Below are 26,761 nucleotides of genomic sequence, written 5' to 3'. Positions count from 1 at the left end.
CCATACTAAAAATACCCATATTTCATGGTTTCAAAGACTAAAACTCCATGAAAACGCCGCCATCTTAAATTTTTGGCCGCCATCTTGGATTTTGAAATGGTCATTTTTGGCCTCCTGACATCTTTCCCATACTAAAAATACCCATATTTCATAGTTTCAAAGACTAAAACTCCATGAAAACGCCGCCATCTTGAATTTTTGGCCGCCATCTTGGATTTTGAAATGGTCATTTTTGGCCTCCTGACATCTTTCCCATACTAAAAATACCCATATTTCATAGTTTCAAAGACTAATACTCCATGAAAACGCCGCCATCTTGAATTTATGGCCGCCATCTTGGATTTTGAAATGGTCATTTTTGGCCTCCTGACATCTTTCCCATACTAAAAATACCCATATTTCATGGTTTCAAAGACTAAACTCCATGAAAACGCCGCCATCTTGAATTTTTGGCCGCCATCTTGGGTTTTGAAATGGTCATTTTTGGCCTCCTGACATCTTTCCCATACTAAAAATACCCATATTTCATGGTTTCAAAGACTAAACTCCATGAAAACGCCGCCATCTTGAATTTTTGGCCGCCATCTTGGGTTTTGAAATGGTCATTTTTGGCCTCCTGACATCTTTCCCATACTAAAAATACCCATATTTCATAGTTTCAAAGACTAAAACTCCATGAAAACGCCGCCATCTTAAATTTTTGGCCGCCATCTTGGATTTTAAAATGGTCATTTTTGGCCTCCTGACATCTTTCCCATACTAAAAATACCCATATTTCATAGTTTCAAAGACTAAAACTCCATGAAAACGCCGCCATCTTAAATTTTTGGCCGCCATCTTGGATTTGGAAATTGTCATTTTTGGCCTCCAGACATCTTCCCCATACTAAAAATACCCATATTTGATGGTTTCGAAGACTAAAACTAGTCGCCATCTTGGATTTACAATGGGCCTTTTTTGGCCTAGCATCATCTTCCTTGCACCAAAAATTATCATTTTGGAATATGTAATGGCTTGTTCCGGCACCACTGCCCGACAATATTTGACTAACTTATTTAACCAGAACTTGTGTGCACAGAAATCTTTGTCCGGTTCCATAAATGTCAACCAAAACCGCGGTTAAGATTTCATAAACCAGAACCAAAACTCGTGCACACGGGTTAATGGTAAACCAAGCCGCGGTTGTGTTTTCGAAACCGATACTCGGTTTTGGTTTAGGTTTCGTGCACCGTGTGCACGAAATCCAAACCTGTACCGGTGTTCATCGCCTATAAACACGTGTGCAGAACTGGTGTACCAAACCGTCACATTTGCGCACCGGTTCGGTTTTTTCCCCATGTCTGGTTCAAATTTCATAAAATTCTGTGCAAACTAAAGAATTATCAGCCATCATATCATGGGGGGTCGCGACCCACGGTTTGGCAAACCATGCCTTACAAGATTTCTAGAGCAGTGCTGAAAATGTAATTTCGACATATCTTTATTCAACCACATCCAGCTCATTTTAGAAGCTCAACCCGAGAATATGGTATATGAAAAATTTATGCGGCTAGACCAGTTCTACAAGAAAGTCACGAAAAACCCGATCCTTTTCGAATATTCAAAATAAATGTCACGGACTACTTTCGAAAAATGCCAATGATATTCATGGTGAATATTAATCGCCATTTTTCGAAGGTAGTCCGTGACACTTACCTTAAATATTTAAAAAAAGAGCGGGTTTTCTGTGACTTTCTTGCGGAACTGGTCTAGTCGAACAAGTTTTTCATTTACCATATTCTCGGGTTAAGCTTCTAAAATAAGCTGGATATGGTTGAATTTAGATATTCCGAAACGACATTTTCAGCACTGTTCTAGAGTATATCAATATCTTCCATGTTACTCGGTAGAGCAGGTGAATTTTCCGACTAGAAAATTGTAACAAAAGTTTAACCTAATTCTAACAAACCTTAATATTTATAACTCATTGTGATATAATTATGTTCAACATCCTTGGAGTTTTCAAATTACTGTAACTCAATTATATCACATTTTATTAAAAATGTTGCTTGATAACTCATTGTACTATAATTTACACCGTGTCCAATAAGTTCTCATACAAAATCAAATTCAATTCATTTCACATCTGTAATTAGGTTTATCAAAGTAAATTTATTTATTGAAAAGCCAACTAACATACACCAAATACAGCATATGTTTCGGAACTAACTGTCCTTTATCCTTCTCTGCTGATCGCTTATGTGTCGTAAGTCCATTTCAGCTGGCACGCACGCCATTTTATTAGTATTTCGTCGTATTTTAACGAGTAATGTTTTTAAGTTGAAACAAATTAGGTTCCGGTCCTCCCCAATGCTAGTAGCAACTATGAGCAGAAGTGAAAAACATATGAGATCCTGTATAGGTAAAGTACGGAGCCGTTTTATTTTGTACAAAATAAAACGTAAATTAAACAAAAATGTGAATTTACCCGTTTCGATGAGATTTGTTGTGTTAAAGAAGCATCGGTGCATCTTATCTGCTTGATTCACACCATTATCACTTATAAAACATGCTTGTATTCCTTTTGTGGTAAATGTTGTCCAAAATTTACGTTTTATGATGTTTATCTTTTATATAATGGTTATTTTCATGAAAATCAGCCCAAGTTGAGCTTACTTGCAAATTTCTTACCATATATCACTAAAAATATATTGTTTTAGCCTTAGTATATCCATTTGGTACATAGCTTGGGACAAACTCAAAATTTATCCTTATGGACTCTATTTCGCTACCGTAGAATGAAAAACTTTTCGGATATTTTTCTTGCGTGCCGGAGAGAACGAATTTCAGAAAACGGAAGTGTACTGCTGGGCTTATAAAAACAAATAGAAAATAAAGTTTTTCTAAACCGTATGCTTTATTTAATCAGTATTATGTGGCCTTTCAATACATGTATTCATTTTGAAAATATGAATCATATATGTGAAATAAACCGATGCTTTCTAAATTTGTATTTTGTATGAGAACTTATTGGACACGGTGTAGTTTTGAGTATTCGACATTTGAAAAATTGTGTTACAAAATTGTATAAAAATTTGATAGAGCCACAGGATTACTAGTGTGGCTTAAATTCATATCACATTTTGTTATAATGTTATACAAGTGTACTTTTTGTTACAATTTTAGTTTCGTTAACATCATCCTTCATCTAGTTCAGGGGTTCCCAACCTTTTTGAGGTGGCGACCCCCTTTAGAAATTGTCAAAACATCTGAGGCCCAATGATTTTTTTTTTTTGGAAAAAATGAGTAAAATGAACGAAACCGAGTTTTTTGGGTACAGTGACGTAGCCAGAAATTTACTGTGGGTGGGATTTTCGACGATCAATGAAAGGGTTTTTTTAATCGATCTTATATTTCGTAAACAATGATGTCATGTTTATTCAATTTGATTCGTAGCTGAAAAATAGCGACGCAGCTGAAATTTTTTTTTCAGGAGGCGTTGTATACTGAAAATTTGTTCCTCATATTTTGGGTTTTGGGGGTGGCGGTATACAAAATTGAAATTTTTATAATTTGCACAAAATAGAACAATTTTTTTTGGTAACATCGCGGCCCCCCAGGACCGGCTTCACGGTCCCCAGGGGGCCGCGGACCACCGGTTGGGAACCCGTGATCTAGTTTATAACATAATAAGTTATAGAAAAATATGATAACATAATAACACAATATGATATAAACTTGATATAATTTTCTTGTCGGGTTTGCCGCATTTCCACTGGAAATCCAAAATGCTTAGGTTGTTCAGTGTCTACTTTACCCCCTCCCCCCTTCCCACAACCCCTACAGAATAGTTTTACCAGCTAAAAATATAAAAGTTTTATTGCCCAGGTAAGAAAAACTACAGAAATGCTCAAACTATACCTCGTCTATAGGCGGGGTTGGATATTGGAGGAATAATTGTCATGTCAAGAAGGCTGACAACAATTCATTCAGGATTTTTTACCTAATAGTCTATTTAATAATCGTGAATATTATCATGGATTGCTATATGGATTATATTAAAATATCACTAACTTATGATGATAAACCTGGGCGTGCCAGTGGAATACCTATAAGTAAAAAACAAATTGGGTTAAGTCCTGTTCCTTTTAATTCCACTAAGAGTTTGCATCCTTTGACAGATACACATTTCGACCTCAACTGTAAGGTCGTTTTCAGTACTTGACTCGACTAACTTTTCCCAATTTTCAAACCGATTTTCCTCAACAGTGGATAATTTTTTTTATTTTGTTTTTTTTTTATTTGCTTAGAAAATTTGCTTATGATTTCACAAAAAAAAATGTGTCTACGATGCTTCATTCTTGAGTTAAGATTTTTCAAAGTAGGTGGTGTCTGTGGAAAATGATTGTTTTCTACTAGAGTTTTCCGGAAAATTAGACGACACTGATTTTTGTCAATTCAGTTTTTGTTCATACAGCGTGGCTCAAAATACAACATGTCAAAAAGTTCGATGGGCCCCCTTCTCATTTCGTGCTATATGACGCCACGATGCTCTGGTAAAAATTTCAGCTAAATCCGTTAACATTTGGGCGGTGCTAAACTCGCTTGAAGTTTGTATGGGAGTTTACATGGGAAAACATCGTTTTTTGCTTTTTCTCTCGTAAGGGGCACTATTTTTACTTAAATCACATTGCCAAATATATAGAACTGTAGTCTTATATGCCCTGAAAAACTTTGTCGAAGACCGCAAAGTCACCCGAAGCTTGTAAGAAAAGATATTACTTGCAGACCATCTGGTGATGCTTAACATTTAACATGTAAAGGAATAACAATAACAACAATAAAATCTCCTTAAATGGGTACGTACAGTCTAGGCTATAGCTTTTTTCGCAAGTGTCTGACCACGTTGCGGTCTTCGACAAAGTTTTTTGGCATATCCTAGGCTATATTTCTATAGAATCGATTACGTGGTTTAAGAACAATTAGAACCCTTCAAGAGAAAAATGATAAAAAAGATGTTTTCCCATATAAACTTCCATACAAACTTCAAAAGAGTTTAGCACCGCCCAAATGTTAACGGATTGAGCTGAAAATTTGACCAGAGTATCGTGGCGTCATATAGAACGAAATGAAATGGGGGCCCATCGAACTTTTTGACATGTGGTTTTCCATACAAGCTACAGCCTACAGCCTACAGGGTGTTAGGTTCCTGAGTGCAAATTTTTTAAAAGGTGATAGAAGACCATAAATGGAGAAAAAAATGTTCTACGCATATTGTCAAATCTCAACCGTTACGTAGTTATTGTTACATGCTATTCATGGTGAATTGTCTTTTTTTGAGTTGTTTCTGAATGTTTTATTAACAAATTTTAAACATGAATTTACAAGGGCATTGCATACTTTTAGGCGTACATGAAGATTAATGTCCCAATTTACAAAACTGGTTTCAGTTCGTAAAAACACACTTCGTTAAGAGATTCAAGGTCATAAACGAAATCTACTATGATTGATCTACCAAGAATAAGAGGTCATTCATTGAAAACATAGTTGAAACAAAGTCGTACAGCAGATTGTTTGAAGGGGTTGACAAATGACAAAAATATCAACTATTTTTATCTTTTGCCCAAAAAGTTTAATATAAACTCGGTTTCAATGAAAATACACTTAAGATGAGCTTTCATATGTATAGTTTTGATTTACGTTTCCCTTTTTCTTAACCCATTGAAGGAATCATAGTTATAAGATAAACTATACAATGCCAGTCGCGCTATCAAAGTTACCCGCATTATCAAAGATACCCCGTTTTACGGTACACTAGTTTACAAAACAAGTTGAAAGTTATGAACTTCAATGACCAAAATTTGTATTTTTTTTTCGCGTTTTCAAACGATTCTACACTAAAAATGATCGTCTGCTTACCGAGCTCAAAAATACTGTACATGCACTAGTGCACTAGTCATAACCCTAATTCTAATGTACCCTTGTATGTATTCTCGACTTACTCCACAGGCCATCGACTGGAGCGCGACGTTGAGACGGGTGGCCTCACGACACGCCACCACCGCAAAGCCATGCAGATACAGAAGGGTGCCGCCGAGAGAGGACTGGACGATCTGTCCAACTCCAACATCCTGCTGACGCCTACCAGCAGCGAAGTGGTGACACCGACGACTCCATCCGGAGGTAAGTCCACGTTTTATTACTCTCTAATCAGAGACTAGTATCTATCTATTTTACTATGAAATCGGTTCTCTCTGTACAACCTTAATATGTCGACGAACTTCATCTCGATCACTCGATCCAATAGAAATCACCCATTCGATTCTTCACTTCCAACACATTCTCACACTAGTTGCATCTCATTCACGCTTCTTAAGTATGGGTTTTCACGTTCGGTTTAGTTATTTTAGTCCTTCCGATCTAAAACACCATCAAGAGCACGTGACAACCAATAAGGTTGACAAGTTTTTCTCTTCTCCGTGGATTGACTCTTGTCAAGCGATAAATATTGTTCCTCTATCTACTTATATTCCTCTTCACGGTATAAAATAGTAGTGCTCTACATTAAACGTAAATATTGTCTTTGAATATGGTTCATCCTATATCTAACTCGATTTACATGTCTCCATAGCAAGTGCTCCGGTAGAAGCCCTTGGTATTCCTTAGCTTTCTTCCAATGCCATAGTATACCTATAAGCTTGCACATTTAAATGCACTTCCCATAGTCGTAGCAGCATCTCTTGGCGCTCATCTATTGCACGGATATTTGCATTGCCGCAACTCGCCATGGCTTCCACGGACTGCATTTAGGTATATACACTTTTCGCCGCGACTTGTTCCTGCCTTTTTGGTCACGTACTCTTGTCATACCAAGCAGTATGTGTGGAGGACACCTCCTGAATCGCTGATGATATCGTTAAACGATATGTTGTAGTTTGGAGCGGGCAACATGGGCTATTTAATGGCATATTTCTGTAACGACCATGCGATTAATTTAATATCTCTTGAACAAAAGTGGGACATACATGTTATGATGGAAATGTCACGTACATGTGGCAGTGGTTTTCTGCAGTTCGGAGTAGGAGATTATTGGCAATTACCCTGACGCCAGCAATTCCACGAATGATTTAACCTTTTGGGGTCGGATTGTTTTGGCGCTGCTGCCGCAACCTCGCTGACCTTGAACACGTTTGTTATACTTGGTTTCATCAACGGGACCATATTTGATCCCTCCGGCCCCAAAGAGTTGAGACTAACGTTCTATAAGAAATTCCGAAAGAATTTTGAGCTATTTCATCGATTTTTTGCTTTTTCGCCATTTATAAAAAAAAACCAACAATGCTGAAAATTAAAAAAAAAAACGAAAATGTATGAATGAAATTATCTCCTAAAGAAACAGCAGAATTGTATCACTAGTGTTGTCGTACTCCATATAGGACGAGCAACAACCTTCTTATGCATGTATAGTGTACCGATACCAGACGAAACATGATGCCAAATTAATGTCAAAAACATTTTAATTCCAAACGAGTCTTTCGTGTTTTTTCATTTTTTAGCGTATTCACCGCAGAGCACCTCATAATGAGACCCAAATTGGCTCGTTTTCAATTACATGGACTGTCGGGATGTATAAATATGTACATTATTTTTCCATCCTCTCATTATGCTTTGCGTGCTATGTATTTATATCGCGGTCTTCGATTAACATGTTTTCATTTAATTAAACATATGTAGGCATCGACATGGGAAAATGATGAAAACAGATTGAAGATCCTTTTTGAATAGGGTGTTCAAAACAAAGAAAAATATACTCCAGGTGCACAGATGCAAAGGGGGTAAATCATGGCCATCATAGCCAGAGAGGGGCAGCCCTTATTTTTTTTAAGTTTCAGCCAACTCTAGACTATCAATAATTCGGAATTCCCGAAAAGTTATTTTAAGAAATAAACTTTTCTAATAATTTAGGATTTTATCCATAATTATCATTTTTTTTTTCCGAAACCCACAAGAAATTTCATCAAGTATTTCTCTATAAGCACCGTTTTAATCTTATCATAGAATTTTACCAAATAACAAATTTGTGATTTTATTATGTGATTAATTCATCGAATTAAAAAAAAACAACATGCCAAATTTTCCGGGATATCCGAATCGGTTCCAGTTGGGAAAGAGAAGGACTTTCTAGTACTATATGCTGCTACAGAGTGTAGTAACTCAAAATTAATGAATATTCAATGGCATTCAATTCAAACAAACGTCATGCCAAGAACAAAAACTTGGGATTATTTTATGAATTCCTCCAGGGACATCTTCTAAAATTCCTCCAGGTATTTTTTCATAAACTTCTCCAGGAATTCCTTTATGAATTGCTCAAGAAACTTCTCCAGCAATTTTACCTTCTTGAATACCTCCATGGATGTCGTGCGGGGTTCTGACAGTATGGAACACTTACTTGGGCTTGTCCCAAGAAATGTTTCAGGAATTCCACACACGTTTTTTTTTCAGCGATTGTTACAGGTTTCCTTCAGTGGCTTCAAAGGATTTTTTTAATTATCGTACAAATTGGGCCGAAGGGCTCCAGATTTTCATGAATTGATTGATTGATTTATCTTTATTTGAGAGACTTTCAGCCCTTGGAGATTTTCATGAAACTTTTTCCACAGGCAGGGCTCATGGATCAAAACTCCTGGGAGCAGGATTCCCGATCAAAAGTCATATTACCGCTCTCATCTTAAAATTTGGTCGACCCTATTTCCAGCTACACTGCCGTAAATTTATATTCAATTTCTAGAAAAAATTTACAATTTTAGCTTAAGGCGAAACTGGACGCATTTTCTCATTTTTTTAGTTTTTGATTTTTTTTTTATTAAATAACGAAGCAATATTTTCAAAATCGGTTTTTATACATAGTTAGAGGAAGGATCGAACTATCTTCTAGATTTTTTTCAGGTATAAAACTTTAACCAATTTTTTGAAAACCATATTGTTTTCAAATTTTACTTAAAAATGGTTTTCTCAAAACGGAAATACATTTTTCACCTGAAAAAAATTCTGGAGATACCTTGATCCTTCCTCTAACAGTAACGAAAACCGATTTCGCTTCGTTATTTAATAAAAAATCAAAAATCAAAAAGTGAGGGAATGCTTTTAGTTTCGCCTTAAGTTTACATACCAACATTTTTGAAAAATATTCAAATGTTTAAAGTTTCTTTGACTTATTATCTTTTGAATGAGTTCTAGGAATTTGAAAACGGACATAAATTGGTGGAGATATGACATGTTTTTGAGAGGGTGACCCTAAACTTTTGATCGGGAGTGTATGAACAAAAAAAAGAGAAATTCAGGGTCGCCTATTTTCCCGGTGAACTCAGGTGGATTTTTTTTTTGTTTTCCGTTGACACTACTTACTTTGAAAAATCATAACTCTACGATGTTCCTCGTAGAAACGAAGAAAATAGATAGAAAATGAAAGTATTTTTTTTTCAAAAATCCAAAAAAAAAAATATGAACTGGAAAAAGTTTCCATAAAATTTTCCACAGTTGAGAAAAATCCTAAAGAAAATAATAATATTTTTGAGAAGGTTATTGTATAAACTTCAATCGCTGAAATTTTTGGAAAGAGCTATTTTTCGTTTTTGAGTTATGGCCAATTTTGTCGAAAAATGTCCAAATGTGCCATATCCCTTTCGTGACGGAGCGCAAAAAAGTGAAATCTCCATACAAATTGCTCAACTTTGGCTCTCCAGAACCCTTGGATTTCCCAAAAAAGTAATTATTATTTTTCCTCATTTGAAAGAACTACTCTTTATCTTTTGATTTCTAGCGTTGACTACGTAGATAAATCGGAAATAAATAATATGCGACAGATAAAACTTTTTCATGTTTTACCGTTTTTACCCGGCAACGTTTTACAGGCAACGTAAACAAAAGTTTATTTCACACATACAAGTATAAGTAATGCCTGAATTAGTGTATTATAATTTATAATTTATAATTTATAATTTATAATTTACATCATATAAAACAAAGTCTAAACAGATGAAAAAAATATGCGAAACTGTTACCGCTCAACAGCACAATTGTGTTGGTTCGTCACGAAAGGGATATGAGTCTTTTCTTTGAAAAATCATAACTCAAGAACTCAAGCATCGTAGAAACAAAGTTTTTTAATGAAAATGAAAGCAAATTTTCTCAGAAATTCAAAAAAATATGAATGGGAAAAAGTTTTCCACAAAATTGTTTGTCAAAAATATATTTTTGAGAAAGTGATTTCATAAGCTATGATCACTGAAATTTTTGGAATGCACTTTTTTTCCTTTCCTGAGTTATGCCCAATTTTGTAAAAAATTACCATGTAATCCTATATTTTAGTCATTTTTCACAGAATTGGCCATAAATCAGGAACGAAAAAATGTGCATTCCAAAATTTCAGCGATTAAAAATTTAACTTCTCAAAACATTTTTTTTTTTAATTTTTCGCGAGTTCGGGAATAGTTTTTTGCTTTTCTTTGTGCATTTTCTCAACGGTAAAAAATTTTGTGGAAAACTTTTTCCGCTTCATATTTTTTTTTTTGGATTCCTGAAAAAAATTGCTTTCATTTCCATTAAAAAACTTTGTTTCTACGATGATTCGTTCTTGAGCTATGATTTAAAAAAAGGCTTATATGGCACATTTGGACATTTTTCAACAAAATTGGCCATAAGTCAAACACGAAAAAAGTGCATTCCAAAAAATTCAGCGATTAAAACTTATACAATAACCCTCTCAAAAATGTTTTTGAAAATTTTCCACCAGTTCGGGCATAGTTTTTCCGGTTTTTCTTTACGAATTTTCTCAACGGTGGAAAATTTTGCGAAAAACTTTTTCCAGTTCATATTTTTTTGGATTTCTGGGAAAATATGCTTTCAATTTTCAAAAAAAAACCTTTGTTTTTACGATGCTTCGATCTTGAGTTATGATTGTTCAAAGTAAGAAGTGTCTGGGGAAAACAAAAAAAAAACACCTAAATTTTCCGGGAAAATAGGCGACCCTGAATTTTTTTTTTCGTCCGTATTTCCACGAGCCCGGCCTGTGGAAAAAGTTTCATGAAAATCTGAGACCCTTCGGCCCAAACCCATACGGTAATAAAAAATCCCCTTCATCATGGACTCCTCCAGAGATTCCTTCAAGCATTTCTTTAAGGATTGCACTACACATTCCTCCGGTAATTTCTCCTGAAGTATCTCTAGAGGTTCCTCCAGTGATTATTCCAGTGCTTTTTTCAACGATTTCTTCAAGATTTTTTTCAAGGACTCCAAAAGAAATTTTAACATAGATCCTTCTAGGCATTTCTGCAGGTATTCCCTTAGAGATTTTCTTCGGGGATTACTCCATATATTCCTTCAAGAATTTCGCGGGAGCTTGTTCCGATATTATTTCATCTGCAATTATTCAGAGTGTTTCAGGAGAAATTTCTTCCAGGAATCCTTCCAGATTTTTTTACCAGAGACCTTTGATCCAGAAATTAATTCATAATTTTGTACAAAAATCTTTTAGGCGTCCATCCAAGGATTGTTTCAATAATTCATTCAGAAATTACTGCAACCATGTCCATTTCCATTAGTGTTTTTCAGGGATTCCTACATAAATTCTTGCAGGGATTTGTATAGAAAAGCTCTCTTGGAATTTCCTAAGAATTCCTCAAAGGATTGCTTCCGGGATTCCTCCTGAGGTTCCTTTAGCTATTTTTTCAAGAATTCCTCCAGGAATTTCCTCAGGATTTCTTCCGGGGATTCAGTCGGCAAATTATTCTGGGAATCTTTCAGGAATTTGAAAAATTCCTCCAAGGATTCTTCCAAGAACTCTTCTTGTGATTCCTACTGGACTTCCTCCTGGAATTCATTCAGAAATTTCTCTTGGAAAGCATCTAGGAATACACATTAACTTTAAAGGAAATTCCTTAGGAGATTGCTTCCGAGATTCATCCTGGGGTTTCTTCAGGAACTGGTACAGGGATTCCTCTTGGAGTTCCCCACGAACTCATCTTAGTATTCCTTTAGAATATCCTTAGGATTCCTTCTGCGTTTTCATCAGTACTTCCTCCTGGGATTTCTTCTGAAAATCCTTCCGGGATACCCCTAACATTCCTCCGGGAATTTATGCAGGGATTCCTCCGAGAAATCCAAAACTTCCTCCAGAGATTCTTGCAGGGATTCATCCAGGAACTCCTCTGAAGATTGATCCAGGAATTCTTCTAAACAAATCTCCATGGATTCCTTCAGGGGTTTCCCCAGGAATTCCTTTTGAGATTCCACCAGAAATTCCTACAGGCCTGTCTCCAGGAGTTTCTCTGGATTTCTCGACGGATTCCGATAAGAATTCGTCTTGAAATTTCTCCAAGGATTCCTCTACGAATTCCTCCAGGAATTCCTCCATGGCTTTCTCCATCGACTTCTACAGGATTACCTCCCAGAATTTATTGAAGAATTCTTTCAGTAATTCCTACATGTATTCCAACACGAATTCCGCTAGGCATTCCTTCAGGGATTTTTTCCAGGAAATCCTCCAGGTTTTTATCCAGGAATGCCTCCAAGAAATCACCCAGAAATTTTTCCAGAAATTCCTTCTCGTTTTTAAGAATTGCTTCTGCGATTTCTTTAGTATTTCCTCCGGGGGTTTCTTAGGAAAATCCTCCTAGGATTCCTTCAGTAATTCCTACAGCAATTCCTTCAGGAACTTCACCTAGAAATCTTCTAAGGATGCCTTCAAAAATTTATCCAGAAATTACTTCCTCCAGGAATTTTTCTTGGAATTCCTACAGGAACTCCTCCAGTGATTCCTTCAGAAATTCTTTCAAGAATTTGTCCTCCAGGGATTCCAGGATTCCAGGAATTGAATTCCTCCTGAAGATACAGAAATTTCTACTGGAGTTCCTTCCAAGGATTCCTCCCATGATTCCTCCAGTAGTAGTTCCAGGAATTCTTGCATGGATTCCACCAGAAATTGCTCCAAGGATTTGTCCATATATGTATCTAGGGATACCTCCATGCATACCTTTAAGAATTCTTCCAGGAATTCCTCCCGGAATTCCTCCAGGATTTCCTCTAGAGATTTTCTTCAGAAATTCCTCCAGTCATTTATCCAGGATTTCCTTCAGAAATTCCTGCAGGAATTCCTCTAAAAACTCCTCCACGGGCGCCCCTGAAATTCATCTGAGAAGTTCTCCTCCAGGGAATCCTTTAAGCGATCTCTCCAAGGATTTCTCTAGATAGTTCCTCCAGAAAATCCTCCAAGCAGTTCTTTGGGCATTCCTCCAGAAATTCTTTCAGATATTCCTCAGGTAATTCCTCCAGGCATCCCTTCAGATATTCCGCCTGAGATTCTTCTAGGAATTGTATCAGGGATCCCCCCAGGGACTCCCCCAGGAATTTATCAAGGAATTTCTCCAGTGGTTTCTCCATTTATTCTTCCAGAGATTCCTCGAAGAATTGCTTCAGGGATTCCTCCAGGAATTTCTACAGTAAATCCTCCAGCAAGTTCTTCATGAATTTATCCAGGCATTCCTCCAGCGATTTCTGCAGGAACTCTAAAAGTCCTCCAAAAATTCCTTAACGATTTTTTTTTCAAAAATTCTCCAGAGATTCCTCCCAGATTTCCTCTGGGGATTCCACCTAGAATACCTCCGGGCATTCATTAAGAGATATCTCCAGAAATCCTTTCAGGGATTGATCCAGGAATTTATTCATGTCCAGCGATTCCTCCAGAAATTCATTCAAGAAGTTGTCCTGCAGGGATTCTTCTAAGAATTTCCCCAAGGATTCCTCTTGCGATCTCTCCAAGGATTCCTCCAGGCATTTCTTCAGGATTTTTTCCATGTATCCCTCTAGGCTTTCTTCCAGTATTTGAATTCTTCTGCAGATGCTTCCAGAAATTGCTTCAGGGATTTCTCTAAGAATTCCTACAGGAGTTCGTCCAAGATTTCTTCCTGGAATTAATTCAGGAATTCCTTCAGAGATTTCTCCAGGATTTCCTTCAGAGATTCCTTCAGGAATTGCTTCAGGAATTTCTGCAGGAATTCCTTCAGGCATTCCGTCAGGCATTCCACCAGGCATTCCACCAGGCATTTCCCCAGGCTCTCTTCAGATATTCCGCCAGAAATTCTTCCACAAATTTTGTCATGGTTTCCTCCAGGCATTCCCACAGGAGTTTATCAACGAATTTCTCCAAAGGTTTCTCCAGTTATTCTTCCAGAGATTCCTCTAAGAATTGCTTCAGGAAATCCTTCAGGAATTTCTACAGTAATCCCTCCAGCAAGTTCTCCAAGAATTATTCCAGATTCCTGCAGGAATTCCACTAGAGAGTCCAGGAATTCCTTAAGGATTTCCTCCCGAAGTTCCTCTAGGGATTCCACCTGGAATTCCTCCGGGAATTCAATTAGAGATTGCTCCAGAAATTCTTTCAGTGATTGACCCAGGAATTTATTCATGTATTTCTTCAGCGGTTCCTCCAAAAATTCATTCCTCTTGCGATCTCTCCAAGGATCCCTCCAGGCATTTCTGCAGGAATTTTTCCATGAATCCCTCTAGGCATTCTTCCAATAATTGAATTCCTCTGTAGATACTTCCAGGAATTGCTTCAGAGATTTTTCTAAGAATTCCTACAGGAGTTCGTCCAGGTTTTTCTCCTGGAATTTGACCAGGAATTCCTTCAGAAATTTCTCCAGGATTTTTGTCAGGAATTTCTGCAGGAATTCCTTCAGGCATTCCATCAGGCATTCCACCATGCATTCCTCCAGACTCCACCAGGAATTTCGCCAGAGATTTTTCCAGGAATTGTGTCATGGATTCCTCCAGGCATTCCCCCAGGATTTTCTCCAGGAATTGCTTTAGGGATTCCTCCAGCAATTTCTCCAAGAATTCTTCCAAGGATTCCTCCAGGAATTCTACTGGTAAACCCTCCAAAAATACCTTAAGGGACTCATCCTGGGATTTTTTCGAGAATTCTTCCAGGGATAGTTCAAGGATTCCTCTCGGAATCTCGTGAAAGCTTTATCCAGAAATTTGTTGAGGAATTCCAAAAATTCTTCCATCATTCTTCAGGGATGCCACCAGGAATACCTGAACACTTTTTTTTAATTACTTCAAGGATTTCCAAAAGAATTTATCCAGCGATTTGTAATGGAAATCTTTAAGATAATTTTATGGGAATGCATGCAGAAGCCTGGAAATTCTTCAAAAAGTTATACAGAAATTCTTTCTCAATTTTCCCCAAGAAATCTTATAGAAGTTCATTCACGGATTCGTTCAGGAATGCAACTACGAATTCCTTCAAGAATATCCCCTGCAGTTTCTGCGAAAGAAATCCTTCAAAAATTCGTCCTTTGATTCTGTCAGAAATATATCTTGATATGTTTTTTAAAAAAATTATCCTCCAGAGATTTTTCTTGGAGATTTTTCAGGGATGTCTTCAGCGTGTCCCTTCAGAAAGTCTTTCAGGGATTCATCTATAAAATTGACCACGCATATTCCTTCAAAAATTCCCCTGAAATGCCTCAAGAGTTTCCTTCAACGATTGTTTAAGGACTAATCCGTGGGTTCCTTTCAGTATTCCATCAGGGATCTTCTTCTGAAATTTGTTGAGGGATTTCTCCAGAAATTTATCTTTCGGGACTCCCTCCAGCAGTTTCTTTTGGAGTTTCCATAAGATATTCTTACAATAATGCCTCCAGGGATCTTTCTGACATTTGTCCAGGAATTCACCCAGGGAAGACTCTTTCGGAATTCACTCAGGGATTCCTCCTGAAATATTTTATTTAATGCATCAGGAATTCCTCCAGGCATTCCTTCTTAAATTCCTCTACACATTACTTTTTGAATATATTTCAGCGATTCGTCTCGGAATTCCTGCAGGTGAGTTCAAGATTTTTTTCAAGAATTCCATTATTAGAGAGTTGTTCGGAATTACCTCCAGAAAATTCTTCAAAAATTTCCCTAGGGATTCTCTTCAGGAATGGGATACCTCGAGAATTTCCTTCTAAGGTAGTTCCAAGGCTTTTACGAGATCACTTTCAAGAATTCTTCTTCCAAGGATCCTTCCGGGATACGTCATATGACATTTCTTTAAAATTATTCTCTGAGGGGAATATACCTATGCAGTATATGAGTATAAAAAAACAATACCACTGATACTGAAGCTTTATACTTAGAGGAATACAGATCCAAAACATTTTAATATTGAAGCCCCCTCGCGACCGAAAATCTAGCTATGCCCTTAGGGTAAATGACATTTTTGTCGAATTTCAATTGAACATTTAAAAATGTTTGAACGCTGATTGATTTTTTTGATAAATCTAAGAAAATTCGATTGATTTTAAAACTTTGTTCATTTTGTGTGGAATAAAAAAATTGTGAAAACCCTGAATCCCTATTGACATCGTGATTTTGTCACTTACACTCCTTTGCTCATATGCCCCTGAAAACCATACGAAAAGTGTGTTCTGCATCTAACTTCTTCCAAATTTAATAAAAACAAAATGATGCAACACTTTGGAAATAGGGTATGTGTGCCATCAGTAATCTCATGCTCCCTTTTCATCCTATTCGAAAACAAGCGATTACGGCACTGATTGACTCCGTTCTTTTTGTTTTCATGGGTGCTCACTTCTAACAAAAAATACAAAAATAAGAAACAAAACAAACAGCGCTTCAACCCTTTGTTTTTCGAGGGATGAAAATGGGAGCCACATGCTTAATAAGGGAACCAATACCCTAGTAGGTTTGAAAAAGGTTTACATTTTTCTCTTTTTTATGAGATTATGAGCAATACCATATTTTATAGCATTAATTCATTGCTTTAACTTATCCTCTACGTTTATTTGAACAGTGATTTCCAGATGTTGCATTTATTTTTCTCATTCAGCTATTTCCGGTTCGACCTGTTTTTCTCGACACGCTTCAAATCATCCACTTTGCCGCATCGCGAACCATCGAAGCCATATCGCCATTCCCCACTAACAGCTAGATATTACTAACCATTAAAAAATAAAACAGAAGCACGATACTGAAAAGAGGAAAACTCCCATATTAGCTCAAGTTTTCAGTCACTTCGCCAAATCATCTGATACGGTTTATTGCGCTTCCCAATTGAACGACGCAAAAAATGCAAATCCTCTTCTCTAACTTCCCATATGTTATTTTATAAAAGATGAACTAAGGCCCCGGCTCACTTCCAGTTTTTTATTGATGCTTCGATTTTTCTTCATCGTTCCATTTTGCTCCAAACAACCATTGCGTTCGCCTTTACCCATGCTGCTCAACCAATTCACTTTACCCATGTCGACGAACCCCGCCATCCGAACCGAATCCCCCCAATCCCCCAGGATACGCATTGTAAGCTGGGTGGTGCAGTAGTAACCTAACACCACACCGCTCGAAAGAGCCCATTTTTGTCAACAAGCTAAAAAGCGAAGAATCAGGCAAGTTTCGTTTTCACCCGCATTTGAGCTCCCCATCCACACCCGGAGGTTTTGTCTCCGACTTTTTGTTGTACTGTGATGCCGATGTTGGTTTTTCTTCTTTCTTGCTTTTTGATATAATATCTATATTGTCAGCTGAAAGGCAAAGTTCTCCCTATTTATCTTGCTTCCATTCGCTGTGTTTGTCTGTTTATGTGTGTCTACATACATGTGTGCTCCCGATATGTTATACCCTCCAATGTCCACCCAAAGCAAACATCACCAAAAGCTACCGATATTTCCATCGATTTTGCATCCGAGTCATGCGTCATCATCACCGGCCATCCCCCAAAATATCAAATATCTCGCAGACCGAGGGTTTCGATCGAAAGCCGTTTGTCGTTTTATATTCAAGGCTTTGATGCTTAATAATATTATAATGAATCAAATTTTCTATACCTTATTTATACTATTCTTAAAAATCATATGTTTTGTTAAAATATGTATTGTAAGGGAATCGTGTGGAAAAATCTTTAAAGCTAATAATTACTTGAAAAAAAAATATCTCAAAACGCCTTTAGAGACAAAATGCATATTCACTGGTTGGATGACAAAACGTCGAATGCTAAAATGTCGGAAATCAAAACTTCGAAAGGACAAAACGTCGATGGGACAAAACACCGAAACAACAAAACGTCGGTTGTTCCACCCTTTCCACATGTTGGTCTAGATAGAACTTAGATTAGTCGGTCTTAACGTTTAGCATTCGACGTTTTGTCACCGAACCAGTGAATATGCGTTTTGTCTCTAAAGGCGTTTTGGCGTTTTGTTGCCGAAAGGTAGGGTTTTTAGTTGTTGTCTGAACTTCTTTCAGCAAATCTATTGGCTCAGATTGGTTTATAAGCTAAAGCTATAAAAAATATTTATTAGTTTAATCATAACGTACTTCATGTACTTGAACTTATAAATTTTCAATGCAACCGTTATTCACTCCCTACCATCATTGGCGTAGCTAGAGGGGGGGGGGGCAGCCATGGAGAAATTCTTGAAGTGTTTCCGGAGAAAAATCCTGGAATACCTCTGGAGGAATTCCTGGACAATTCCTGGGAGAATTCCGAAAGAATCTTCTCTGGATGAATTTCTGAAGGATTACTTGGAGAAATGTCTGAGAACGCTTCTACCATGTAAGTACTTATATGTTTAAAATAAGTTACAGTGACTGTGTAAGAATCACAGGATATATTTCCAAAAGAATCGCAGGACGACTTTATGAAGAAACTACTTTGCAATAACTGAAGAAATTCATGGATGGATTCCTGAATAACTCTGTGGATGAACTCCTCAAAGATTTCTCGGAGGTAATTGTGAAAGAATACCTGGATGACTTCTTGGAGAATTTCCTTGCTACTGTATTCCTCTAAAATAATATTAAAGAATTCCAATACATATCGCTGGAGCAATTCCTCTAGAAATCCTTCAAGTAATTCAAAAAATCTTCAGGTAATCCTGGAAAAAAAAATTGGGTGATTCCCTGGAAAAGATAATTCACAGGTTTCAGAAATTTTTGAACGAACACCTGAACAATTTTTTGAAAAGATCCAGAGAGGAGTTTCTGAAGGAATCACTACGAGAATTCCTGGAGTAATCCCTGAAGGAATTCTTGGAAAATCCCTAAAGGAATTCTTTGAGAAATCACAGTAGGAATTCCTGGAGAAATCCCTGAAGCAATTCCTAGATGAATCCCTGAAGGAAATTCTGGAGAATTTTCTGGACAAATCCCTGGCGGAACCCCTGGAGAAATTCCTGGAGGAATTTCTGAAGGAATAATTGAAGGATTTCTTGGAGGCATCCCTGGAAAAATTCCTGGATGAATGCCTTGGACAATCCCTGGATATGTTCCTAGATGAATTCCTGATGGAACCTTTAGAGGAATTCTGGGAGGGACCTCTAGAAAAATTCCCGGAGTAAACCCTAGATGAATTCTTATAGGAAAATCCCTGAAAGAATTCCCGGATTAATCCGTGGAGGAATTCCCAAAAGAATTCCAGGAGAAATTCCTTGAAAAAGGAGGACTCTCTGGAGAAATTTCAGGAGAAACCTTTTGGGAAATTCCAGAAGGAATCTTTAGAGATATTTCTAAAGGAATGCTAGGAAGAATCCCTTGGGAGAATTCTTGGAAAAATCCCTGAAGAATTTTTTTGGAGGAACCTCAGAAGAAAAGCCTGACAGAACTTCTGGACAAATTCTTGTCGGATACCCAGGAAAAAATCCTGGAGGAATTCTTGATGAAATTCCAGAAGGAATTGCTGTAGGAATTTCCGAAGAAATTCCTGAATCAATTCCTGCAGGAATTCCTGGAGGCATTTCTAAATGAATTCCTGGGCTAATTATAAAAAAAACTTCTTGAGGAATTGCTGGAGGAAACCTTAGAAAAATTTCAAAAGAAATTCTTGGAAAAATCCCTGGAGCAATTTCTAGAGAAACATCAGGAGGAATGCCTGGAGGAACTTCTGGACAAATTCTAGTCGGAAACCTAGGAAGAATTCCTGGAGAAATCCCTAGAGGAATCCTTGGAGAAACATCTGTGTAATAATTTCTGGAGGAATCTCTTTAGGAGAAATTCTTGGATTTATTCCTGGAGGAAACCCTGGAAGAATTTCCGGAGGAATCTCTGGATAAAATCCTATAGAATTTCTTGGATGAATTGCTGTAGGAATTTCTGAAAAAAATCGCGGAGGAATTCCTGGACCAATTCCAGAAGAAATTCCTGAAGAAATACCTGGGGTAATTCCTGAAGGAATTCTTGGAGGAATTCGTGGAGAAGCCCCTCGAGAAATGCCTGGAGGAATATCTGAAATAATTCCAGGATAAATTCCGGGAGAAATTTCTGGGGGAATTTCTGAAGGAATCCCTGGAGGATTTCTTGGAGGATTCCTGAAGAAATCCTTGAAGGAATTCCGAGGGAATCTGAGGAGGAGTTTTTGCAGGAATCCCTGGAGGAATTCTTGGAGTAATTCCTGGAATCCGGGAGGAATTTTTGGGGGAATTGCTGTAGGAATTTCCGAAGAAATTCCTGAATCAATTCCTGTAGGAATTCCTGGAGGCATTTCTAAATGAATTCCTGGGCTAATTATAAAAAAAACTTCTTGAGGAATTGCTGGAGGAAACCTTAGAAAAATTTCAAAAGAAATTCTTGGAAAAATCCCTGGAGCAATTTCTAGAGAAACATCAGGAGGAATGCCTGGAGGAACTTCTGGACAAATTCTAGTCGGAAACCTAGGAAGAATTCCTGGAGAAATCCCTAGAGGAATCCTTGGAGAAACATCTGTGTAATAATTTCTGGAGGAATCTCTTTAGGAGAAATTCTTGGATTTATTCCTGGAGGAAACCCTGGAAGAATTTCCGGAGGAATCTCTGGATAAAATCCTATAGAATTTCTTGGATGAATTGCTGTAGGAATTTCTGAAAAAAATCGCGGAGGAATTCCTGGACCAATTCCAGAAGAAATTCCTGAAGAAATACCTGGGGTAATTCCTGAAGGAATTCTTGGAGGAATTCGTGGAGAAGCCCCTCGAGAAATGCCTGGAGGAATATCTGAAATAATTCCAGGATAAATTCCGGGAGAAATTTCTGGGGGAATTTCTGAAGGAATCCCTGGAGGATTTCTTGGAGGATTCCTGAAGAAATCCTTGAAGGAATTCCGAGGGAATCTGAGGAGGAGTTTTTGCAGGAATCCCTGGAGGAATTCTTGGAGTAATTCCTGGAATCCGGGAGGAATTTTTGGGGGAATTTATGAATGAAATTGCGATAGTAATTTCTGAAGAAATTCCAGGAGAAACTCCTGGTTCAATGTCTGGAGGAATTTTTGAAGGAATTCCTGTGGTAATTCCAAAGAAACCTCTTGATGAATTCCTGGAGGAATCTTCAGAGAAATTCTTGAAGAATCCCTGGGAGAATTTTTGGAAAAAAAAACCCTGAAGGAATCCCTGAAGCAATTTTTGGAGAAACCTCAGAAGGAATGTCTGGAGCAACTTCTGGACAGATTTCTGTCGGAAACCCAGGAGGAATGCCTGGAGGAACTTCTGGACAAAATCCTGGTGGAATCATAGGAGGAATTCCTGGAGAAATCCCTAGATGAATTCTTGGGGCGATTCCGTGGAACTATCCCTGGGAGAATTCATGGACGAATCCTTGAATTAATTCCTGGAGGAATCCTTGAATTAATTCCTGGAGGAATCTCTAGAGGAGTTTTGGAAGGAATCCCTAGAGAAATTTCTGAAGAAAATCCTCGAGGAATTCTCAGATGAATATCTGGAGGAATTCCAGGAGAAATTTCTGGAGGAATTCCAGGAGGAATTCTTGGTGGAATTTCTGGACGAAATACCAGAGGAATCATCGGATGAATTCCAGGAGGAATCTCTGGAAGAACCCTCAGAGAAATCCCTGAAGGAATTCCTGGTGTATTTCTGGAGGAATTCCTGGAAGAATTCCTGGGGCAATTTTTAGAGGATCCGTGTAAAAATTCCTGGCGGAAGCTCTAAAGGAATCCCTGGAGGAATCCCTGGAGGAGAAATTCATGGTAAAATTTCCAGATGAATCCCTGGAAAAATTCCTGAATTTACCTGGGGTAATTCCTGGAGAACTTCTTGGTGGAATTCCAGGAGTAGTTCATGGAGAAATGCTTGGATGAAATCCTAAAGGAATGCCTGAAAGAATACCAGGAATAATTCCAGGTATTCTTCCCGGAGGAATTTCTGCGGAAATTTTTAAAGGAATGCCTGGAGGATTCCTGAAGAAATCCCTGAAGAAATTTCTAGAGGAATTTCAGGAGGAATTTATGCAGGAATCCCTGGAGGAACTCTTAGAATAATTGCTGGACTAATTCTGTGAGGAATTTCTGGGGGAGTTTCTTAAGGAATCCCTGAAGATTTCCCGGAGAAATTCCCGGAGGAACTGCGATAGTTAGTTCTGAAGAAATACCTGGAGGAATCCCTATAGCAATCCCTGGAGGAACTTCTGGGGGAATGCCTGGAGACATGCCTGTAGGAATATCCGGAGGAATCTCTAGAGAAATTCCTTGAGAAATTTCTAGAGGGGTTCCTGGAGGACTCCCTGCATAAATTCCATGAGCAATCCATGGAGGAATTCCTGGAGAATTTCCTTAAAGAATCACTGTAACAATTGCAGGAGGAATGGAGGAATCCCTGGAGAAATCTTTAGAGGAATTCCTAGAGGAATCTCTAGAGGAATTCCTGGACGAATCCCAGTAGAAATTTTTAGAGGAATCCTGAGAGAATTCCTAGAGGAATCCTGGGAGAATTCCTAGAGGAATCCTGGGAGAATTCCTAGAGGAATTTCTGGAGAAATCCCTTCAGCAGTACCCGGAGGTGTCCCTTGAGGAATTGCCGGAGGAATCCCAGGAAGAATTCCAGAAGAAATACAAAGTTCAATTTCTGAGGGAATTCCAGGTGGAGTTTCTGAGAAAATCCCAGTACTGAAGAAATGGCTGAAATTTCTGACCAAATCCTGAAATCCTGGATTAATTCCTGGAGGAGCTTCCGAAGGAATCCCAAGACGAGTTCTTGCAGTCATTTTTGAAATAATCCAGGAAGTTTTTCCTGAAAGAATTAAAGAAGGAATTCGCGGGTGATTCCCTGCAGGAGTTCTTTGAGAAATTTCTGAAGAAACCCCATGAGAAATTCCTTAGGGAATCTCAGGAAAGCTTTCTTAGCGAATTCCTAGAAGCAATTTTGTAGAAATCCCTTGAAAAAAATCTGAAGGAATCTGTGTCTGTGGTAATTTCTGGACGAATTATTGACGGTATACTTGTATGGACCCCTAATGGATTTTTGTACACATTTTTTAAGCAATTCCTGGATTATTTTTAAATAATCGCTAGAGTAATTTTCTGTGAGATTTTTTTCAATAAATTCCTGCAAAAATACGTCGAATCATTCCAGATGGAATTATTGGAGCAATCTCTAGCGGAATTCTGGAAGGAATATATGGAGAAATCCCTGTAGATATCTCTGAAGGAATACCGGCAGAAATACCTTGAAGGATTTCTGGAGAAATTCCTGAAAGAAACCTCAAAGAGATGGAATCTCTAAAGATATTCCAGGACAAATCCTAGAAGATATGCCTGGGTGAATTCTTGCAGAAACCTCTTGAGGAATCCTGTAGCGTGCGTAGCTTTTTCTTTTTTCTCACTCACTCTCGTAAACAAACACGAGAAAGAAACAGATGAAAGAGGGGGCACTTTGCCACCTCTTTTATCTCGCTCTGTCTTGCGTTTAACAAAGAAAAAGAGCGAGAACAAAGAAAAAGCTACGCACGCAAGAAGAGGAATCTTTGATGGAATCGCTGCAACAAGCTATAGAAAAAAATCCTGGAGCAATTATTAAACTATACTCATATACATAGTTTACGAAACTAGGAGCAAATCTAAAACAGTCATTTTGATTCCTCAAAACTGGAATGCCGATTTGCATATTCACATATCGGGCGCCCATCCCGATATAACTATTATATTTCAAAAAGCTAGTTTTGATCATCCTAAAGGGATATTTACGCTTCTTGCAATTTTGGTCTGATAGATCACTTATTTCAAACATTTGCCATTAAGGCGAAACTGGAAGCATTTCCTCATTTTTTGGTTTTTGATTTTTCATTAAATACCGAAGCAATATTTTCAAAATCGATTTTCGTATACACGTAGAGTATGGATCGAGATATCTTCTGAATTTTTTTGTGGTGGAAAATGATTTCCATTTTTTCAGAAACCATTTTTTGTTAAATTTTATTCAAAAATGGTTTCCGCAAAAACGAAAAACATCCATCACAAAAAAAATCAGTAGATACCTTGATCCATACGCTACATGTGTACGAAAACCGATTTTGAAAATATTGCTTCGTTATTTAATAAAAAATCAAAAACCAAAAAGTGAGGAAATGCTTCCAGTTTCGCCTTAAGGGAAAGATGTCTTTTGCCCAATTTTGTTTATTGTATCTGTTTAGGTTTTTGTTGCAAAATTCATAAGCATTCCATCATTTAACACAATAACATATCCACTAAACGTGCCCGGTTTCACTGAATAAGAGATCCAGAAAGTACAGCATTTTCCTCAGATGGGTCACTCTCTGTTTTTTGCGGATTCCATTTACGTATGCGTCCCAAAACACAAGTATTTGAATGCGAAAAAGCTCAATTAGCAAAGTAGGCTAATAACAGTTACTGTGCAAAAGAACATAAACAATGGCCTGAAAGTAGGCTCTGAACCAGTTGAGATTTTAGGCCAAGAAAAAAGAAGATTTTTAGAGATTTTACTATTTAACCACTCATTAGAAGACTATGCTCAACTGATTCTTTTCGAAAATAAATACACCATCAAAAACCATGCGTCCCCATCATCGTACAAAGTTAATAGACTGTATTGGTCGCAACACACTCAATCCTAAATTGCCTGTTTGGCACTTTTTTGACGAAAATAGAACTGCAGAACTTTTTCGGTAGCTTCGGTAATCGATTTTACTGAGGCTCAGTACACCAACTGTCAAAAACGGGTGCAAAAGGTAAACAATCCGTTATAGCTGTATTCAACTGCTCTATTTTCGTCAAAAATTTACCGAACACGGTATTCAAAATTAAGTGTGTATGATTTTGGAACCATTCTTCTGTTATCATACATATTTACGCGATTCTTATAAATGTCTCATATGAGGAGATTGCCGTAATTTACATTCGATTAGTGAAACCATGGATGCACCTCAACTGTCCATTATTATCAACCAACGCCAACGAGTTGCCTCATCAGACACCAAACCAAATCCCGATCTTGTTTTATGCAACTTTTTCCACTTCTTCTTCTTCCACATCTTTCTATTTCTCTCCCTCTTTTCTCAGTGTCCACGGTGTCTGTCATACCTCTCGTGAAATATAAGCCCCAAGTTGAGATATTGATGTGATATTACCGCCACGTTATCCGTATCGTCTCGTTTTAAAAGCGCCCCCAGTCGGCCCAGAAAAAAACAACCAAAACCAAAGAAATCCACTTGCCACTCAGCGCTTGTCACTGAACGGTGACGAATGAACGAAATTGACGAAAGCAATCACTACCAGATAGTACAAAGTAACCATAAGTACTTTTTAACGCCGTCTTACTAGCTCCAAACTACGCCACCGTCGTCGTCGTCGTCGTCGTCGCCGTGTTGTAATAAATATTTAATGGTGTCTCTCTCCTTCTCTATTTGTAAACTAATCGCTATCCTTGGATGTTTATTATCTACATATATATCATACGAATTCAAATCCAATCCGTTATCCCGTAATCAAATGTACCAACGGAAGATTTTTTCAGTGTATAGTTGAATAGTAATCGTGCTCGTGGGTAATCAATACGAAAAGCATCGGTAAATGCGTAAAAATACGAAACTTGACTGCTCGGTTAAGTAAAACTGAAACTAAATGCAAAAGTTTGGGTATGTGACATCACATTTTGATTTTGAACGTATTTTGCTCCACGGCTTGTACATTGCCTACATCGATGTGCATTCTTTTTTTATTTTTGAAATGTTTCCATGAAAATTGATAGTTGATTTGAATCATTGCAGATGCAGATATATTGAATATTACCTTATAATTAGATAATTTTATTCTTTACCATTATTTACAGTTGCCAAAAAAAACTTAATTACATATTCATTCGAACAAGCTGAATTCATAAAATTATAGTAACGGCCTCCTCCGAACAAAGCTTACAGCTTAAAAAGAACTTTTTTTTAATACGTACATGATAAAACGAATCAACAATTCCAATGTAATATTAACAAACAATCGTCAAGCTAAAGAAAATAACATCGATTTCAAAGATAGTCGTGTAGCTCTTGAATCTTCCCAAAAATAGATTTCAAATTATTACTTGAGTTCTTCCGATTAATTCAACCATACATTTTTATTGATTTAACTATTTTTATATCTAGTTACGCATATGTTAACATATACAGGGGTGGCCAAAATGTTCGGGATAAGCAACTTTTTTCCCTCACAAAAAAGTTCAATATGCTGAAACTTTTCATATTTTTCCAGCTACTTTTCTTTTTCCAGCATTCAAAAGGAGAAATATTGTTATAAAACATATCAAAAAATTCGAGAGGTGTTATTTTTGTAACTCAAGAAAAAAATAGTTGAAAAGTGCCTATATTTTTTAGAAAATCATCAATATCTTTTGAACGGAATGACGTAGCAACATTCTCAGCGCACGAAAATGTGCGTTTTTGGAAGCTCTAAAAGTGGTTCTTTGACGACTTTGATGAGAAAATTGAAATGAACAAGATAAAGCAAAAAAACTGTT

General features: G+C 37.4%; 1 protein-coding gene across 8 annotated transcripts in view; it reads left to right on the top strand.

The window, feature by feature from the left end:
- Positions 1-26,761, top strand: part of LOC109416262 (uncharacterized) — a 111,075-nt gene that overhangs the window by 74,311 nt on the left and 10,003 nt on the right. For 6 of the 8 annotated variants that reach the window (XM_029871516.2, XM_062849844.1, XM_062849846.1 and 3 more), the window contains exon 6: positions 5,989-6,162. In XM_029871516.2, the coding sequence (XP_029727376.1) occupies positions 5,989-6,162 (174 nt within the window). Of the gene's footprint in view, positions 1-5,988; positions 6,163-17,336; positions 17,433-25,314; positions 25,444-26,761 lie in introns of those variants that run through there. The other 2 variants (XR_009997417.1, XM_062849849.1) reach the window with 2 other exon arrangements.

The sequence above is a fragment of the Aedes albopictus genome, chromosome 2, assembly GCF_035046485.1.
Source record: "Aedes albopictus strain Foshan chromosome 2, AalbF5, whole genome shotgun sequence".
In the NCBI taxonomy this organism is placed as follows: Eukaryota; Metazoa; Arthropoda; class Insecta; order Diptera; family Culicidae; genus Aedes; species Aedes albopictus.
The sequence above is the reverse complement of the archived record's forward strand: the minus strand, read 5'-3'. Positions and strand labels throughout refer to the sequence as shown.